This window comes from Myotis lucifugus, unplaced genomic scaffold (genome assembly GCF_000147115.1).
Source record: "Myotis lucifugus unplaced genomic scaffold, Myoluc2.0 scaffold_5, whole genome shotgun sequence".
NCBI classification, from domain to species: domain Eukaryota; kingdom Metazoa; phylum Chordata; class Mammalia; order Chiroptera; family Vespertilionidae; genus Myotis; species Myotis lucifugus.
This window is the reverse complement of record NW_005871053.1, coordinates 17489473-17495265: the sequence shown is the minus strand read 5'-3', so window position 1 is coordinate 17495265 and position 5793 is coordinate 17489473. Positions and strand designations below refer to the sequence as shown.

The 5793-nt window shown below is 41.8% G+C and overlaps 1 protein-coding gene across 1 annotated transcript in view; it reads right to left on the bottom strand.

Annotated features, from left to right (window-relative positions):
* Nucleotides 1-228: 228 nt before the first annotated feature.
* IFIH1 (interferon induced with helicase C domain 1) overlaps nucleotides 229-5793 on the bottom strand; it is a 64848-nt gene continuing 59283 nt past the window's right edge. The window contains exon 16 of the mRNA XM_006083209.3: nucleotides 229-736. Within this exon, the coding sequence (XP_006083271.1) occupies nucleotides 557-736 (180 nt within the window). The 3' untranslated portion in view covers nucleotides 229-556. The remainder of the gene's footprint in view (nucleotides 737-5793) is intronic.

Genomic DNA, 5793 nt, shown 5'->3' with positions numbered 1-5793 from the left:
CTCCCTGACTGTGTTCAGATGAGAACATCGTCTGGCTGACACCTCAGACCCTGAGCAGAAGACCCTGCTCAGACCTCTGAGCTACACAACACCTGCAATAATAAATGGGCATTGTTTTGAGCCACTAAGCTTGTGGTAATTTTTGATGCAACAATAGAAAACTAATAAAAGCAACGGCAGACAATGTTACAACCATTTCACCAATAAGAAGACTGGTTCAGAAAGATGACTGATTTGCTTATTTTATTTTGAAAATTCGTGACAGAACTGAAATTCGTACCTTAGACCCTCATTTATATTCTGCATTTTTTCCACAGTACTCCCCACCCTACTGCTCCACACTAATGAATATTATTGATAGAATTTCTTTACCCCTGCCCATAAACAAGATAAATAATGAAAAGTATGATATATTGTTTTACTCCATACAGCTCATCTCAAAGTACAACAATTATTTTATTAAATTCTTACATCAGTTCTTTAGTATAATAAAAAACAATCAAAATTATATTAAGTGTTAAGTTCACAATGTTTTAAAAGAATCTTCAACTAAATGTCAATCTTCATCACTAAACAAACAATATTCTGAATAGTCCAGATCAGGAAATGTGATAGGTAATTCTACCCATTTTTTGTATTGTTTCTTTGTTGCATTACTTTTGAAAGACACTACAAAATTCTTTATTTTGAGACAAGGCAAATCTAGGCCTTTGTGCACCATCATCGTTCCCCAAGCCTGGAAAACAAAAGAGAGAACAAAACAAAAATTAAATTTGCATTAGATTAAGAATTCCGGGGGCGGAAAAATGGCGGAGGCTTAGACGGACGTGTTGGTGCTTTGTCCCGGACCAGATGGGGGCGAGCAGCTGAAACAGGTAACAATCAGCCCGATCAAGCTGGGGAGTTTCAGCTGAGAGACAGTCTGCAGCCAGGAAAGACAGAAAACTCCTAAAAAATGCGGATGGTTAGAGATTGAGGCTGAAACCTCCCTCTGGGCGCCAGCGCAGCGGCGAGACCGCGCCATCTCAGGCAGCGTTTACCGGCATCCAGAGATCGGCTACTAACCCGGCGGCTACTAACCCGGAGGCAACGATTCGCAAACAGCGCGACTGCAAGAGCCAAGGGGAGACCGGCACCCCTCCACGGAAAGGTTAGACTTACCTCAAAGGTGCGGTTCGCAGTTCAGGTTGGAGCGAGGAACAGGCGCGCGGGCGCAGGGGAAAATCTGCGTCCGCCAAAATCCGCGCTCTCCAAAATCCGTGCCCATAGAGGCCAGCGTGTCTCGCAAGAGGGGAGGGCTCCCGCAGGGCTGCTGCCAGAAGGTGACACTATAGATGAGCCCATAGTTAGACTGGATGCAAAGGGGCTGCCTCAGAGTTTCCCTGTTAGCCGGCTACTTGTTGTTGCCGGGGGCTTGAGCGCGCGCAGACACTCCGCGCGGTTCTGGAGGGTGGAACCCTGCGAGTTCGAACAGCTTCCCAGGCTCTTGTTCGCACACTTCCTCTTACTTCTGTGAGTTTGATTGTTGAGCCCAGTGCATGTGAGTGCCCAGCTGGGGTCACTAGCAGAGCTTGTAGGGGAAGATTGTTTTTGGGGAGCCTGGGAAACAGAACTGGGAGTGGCGCCGGGGGAACCACCTCTGGGCGGAGCTGGTTCAGGTACAAAAGGCAGCTCCTGGTCGGAGAGAACTTATAGCCTCGGAGGTCAACCCAGACACACTGCCACCCAGAGGCAGAGCCACGAACTGACTCCTCTGTAAATACAGATAAGGCAATAAGGACTGTGGCTTACAACAAGGAGGAACAGTGTATCAGAGGGAAAGTCAACATTCTCCTGAATTCCGGGCGTGCCAATAAGAAGAGTAGAAGATCTGAAGCACCTGCATTACTGCACATTTTTATTTTTATTTTTTTAAATTACTTTTTCTCCTTTTAACTAAGAAAGAAAACATTTTTTTTTCATTTTTCTTTTTTCTCCATCACCCGATTTTGCCCTTTCAGCTACTACATTTTTATTTTTAACTAGTATTATTACCGCTACCATTTTACCATTTTTTAAAGTGTCATTTTATCTTGTCTTTATTTTATTTTGGGACTAATGTTCTCCATTCTATTTTCATCGTTCCTTTAGCAACATTTTTCTCTACCTCATTTGCCTCTGTGCTAAACAATCTTCCCCACTTTTTCCCTTTTGCTGTCCTGTTTCTCTTACCCTACTCCAGCTTTAGATCTTCCCTATTCTTTTTATCCTCTGTCAAAATTTAACCCTGCTTAAATATCCTATGTCCAATCCCCTGTTCTAAATCCTTATACACCTTTCCCTCATCTTCCTTCACTATCCATTTTTTTTCTCTCTCTTCTTCTTCTTTTCTCTCTCTATTGTTTTATCGTTGTTTGCCTGATTGACGAGTATATTGTTGTTTTTTTTTTGAGTGCTTGTGAGGTTAGACTGCTTATTCTTTTTATTTTCCTGCCGCTCCCTCTCCCCCCCCCCCCGGTTATTTCTGCGCTTCTCTGTCCCCTTGCGTCGATTGATATTATTGGTTGTTTGTAGTTTGTATTCATCTCCAGGAATCTGTTGCTGCAATTTGTTGGTATTAGTGGCGGACCTATAGGAGTTTTCTCCTCACATAAATAGTCTCTCCCCCTTTTACACTTCACTTTCTTTTCTCTCTTACTTTTTTTCTTCTTTCTTTTTTTTTTTTTTTCTCCTCCTCTTTTTCCCCTCCCTTTTCCAATCACATCTTTGCACTCCTTTTTTTCTTTCTTTCTTTTTTCTCTTCTACCTTTTTCTCTTCTTTCCCCCTTATCTCCCAACTCTCTTAGCTCGGGTGGCCACCTTTATTTGGGGTTAGTAATATCGTAAATACAATAGTGTTCAGTGCCTGGTACGTTGTGCCTTGTTGTGTTGTATTTTGTGCCTCTAAATCAACGCAACAGATTCAAGCAACAGCGGCCTCCTGATCACCACACGCTCTGCCTGGGGAACAGTTGCTGCATCTGAAGCCTCCCTCCACCAGCCAGAAGAGCCACCACAACTGTGAACAGCACCCATCAGAGGCCCTGCTATCAACAGAGGAGCCGCTGCTACCACAACCGCCCAAGGAGCAACCACAGACCGAGGAGCCACTGCCACCCAGGGAGCAGCCACTGCCACCCAGGGTCCAGCCACTGAACGATTCAACAACTAGTCATGTCAGTGAGATCAAACATGGGTAGACAAAGAAACCCCCAAAGGAAAGAAAAGGAGGACTCGCCAGAAAAGCAGCTAAGTGAGACAGAGATATGCAACATGACGGAAAAAGAATTCAGAATAAGGTTCCTAGAGTACATGCACCGGATGTTCAAGAAGCAAGAAGAAACAGATGAAAAACTCAACTACGTATGCAAGAAGCTAGAAGAAACAGGTGAAAAAAATCAACAACTTAAGTAAGTCCCAAGAAGAAATGAAGAGCGACATAGCTGCAATAAAAAACACCATTGAAAGTATCAACAGTAGACTGGGAGAAGCGGAGGACCGAATCAGTGAATTAGAAGACAAGGAAGCAAAACACACTCAAACTGTACTGCAAATGGAGAAAAAAATTAAAAGGCAGGAGGAGAGCCTAAGGGAACTTTGGGACAACATGAAACGAAGCAACATACGAATAATAGGGGTTCCAGAACAACAGAAAGATGAACATGGATTAGAAAACCTATTCGAAGAAATAATATCAGAAAACTTCCCTGAGGTGGGGAAGAAAAAAGTCACACAAGCCCAGAGAGTCCCAAACAAGGTGAACCCGAAAAGACCCACACCAAGACATATCATAATTACCATGGCAAATGTTCAGGATAAAGAGAGAATCTTACAGGCTGCAAGAGAGAGGCGGAAAGTAACATACAAGGGATCTCCCATTAGATTATCAAATGATTTCTCAACAGAAACACATCAGGCCAGAAAAGAATGGACGGAAATCTACAAAGTGATGCAAAGCAAAGGACTGAATCCAAGAATACTCTATCCAGCAAGGCTATCATTCAAAATTGAAGGGGAAATAAGAAGCTTCACAGACAAAAAAGGGCTAAGGGAGTTTATCACCACCAAGCCAGCCATGCAAGAAATGCTAAAGGGACTGTTGTAAAAGAAGAAATATCAAGCTCAGAAAGAAAACAGCCACACACACACACAAAAAAGAAATGGCTACAAACAAGTACCTTTCAATAATAACTTTAAATGTAAATGGACTAAATGCTCCAAATAAAAGACACCGAGTGGCTGAATGGATAAAAAAACATGACCCATACATCTGCTGTCTACAAGAGACCCACCTCATTGGAAAGGACTCACACAGACTGAAAGTGAAGGGATGGAAAAATATCTTTCACGCAAATGGAAAGGAAAAGAAAGCTGGGGTAGCAATACTTATATCTGACAAAATACATCTCAAAGTGAAGGCCATAACCAGAGATAAGGAAGGCCACTTCATAATACTAAAGGGATCAATACAACAAGAAGATATAACCCTGGTAAACATATATGCACCCAATGCAGGAGCACCCACATACATAAGAAAACTTCTGGAAGATATCAGGGGAGATATCGACAATAACACAATCATAGTAGGGGACTTTAATACACCACTGACATCACTGGATAAATCCGTTAGACAAACAATCAGCAAAGAAACAGCAATCCTAAATGACTCACTAGATCAGATGGACTTAATTGACATCTTCAGAACACTACACCCCACAGCTGCGGAATATACTTTCCTCTCAGGTGCTCATGGGACATATTCAAAAATAGACCACATATTGGGTCACAAGCAAAGTCTCCACAAATTCAAGAAGATTGAGATCATAAAAAGCATCTTCTCAGACCATGATGGCATAATGTTAGAAATAAACTACAATAAAAACAACCCAAAATACTCAAACACTTGGAAGCTGAATAGCATGTTATTAAATATTGATTGGGTTACCGATGACATCAAAGAAGAAATTAAAAACACCCTGGACACTAATGACAATGAAAACACAACAATCCAAAACCTCTGGGACACAATGAAAGCAGTCCTGAGAGGGAAGTTTATAGCTCTACAGGCCTATCTCAAAAAACAAGAAAAAATGGTAGTTAATCATATAACTCTACAACTCAAAGAATTAGAAAGAGAGCAACAAGAAAACCCCAGAGTTAACAGAAGGAAGGAGATATTAAAGATTAAAGCAGAAATCAATGACATAGAGACCAAAAAAACAATACAGAAAATCAATGAAACCAAGAGCTGGTTCTTTGAAAGGATAAACAAGATTGACAAACCACTCGCCAGGCTCACCAAGAAGCAAAGAGAAAGGTCCCAAATAAACCAAATCAGAAATGATAGAGGCGAAATAACAACAGACCCCACAGAAATACAAATGATTGTTAAACAATACTACGGACAACTCTACTCCAACAAACTAGACAACCTGGAGGAAATGGACAAATTCCTAGAAAAATACAACATTCCAAAACTCAATCAGGAAGAATCTAAAAACCTCAATAGGCCAATAACTATGGAAGAAATTGAAGCAGTCATCAGAAAGCTTCCAGCAAACAAAAGTCCAGGGCCAGACGGCTTCACAGGGGAGTTCTACCAAACATTCAAGGAAGAACTAAAACCTACCCTCCTCAGACTACTACAAAAAATTCAAGAGGAAGGAACACTTCCAAGCTCATTCTATGAAGCCAGCATCACCCTAATACCAAAACCAGGTAAAGACATCACAATGAAAGAGAATTACAGGCCAATATCCCTCATGAACATAGATG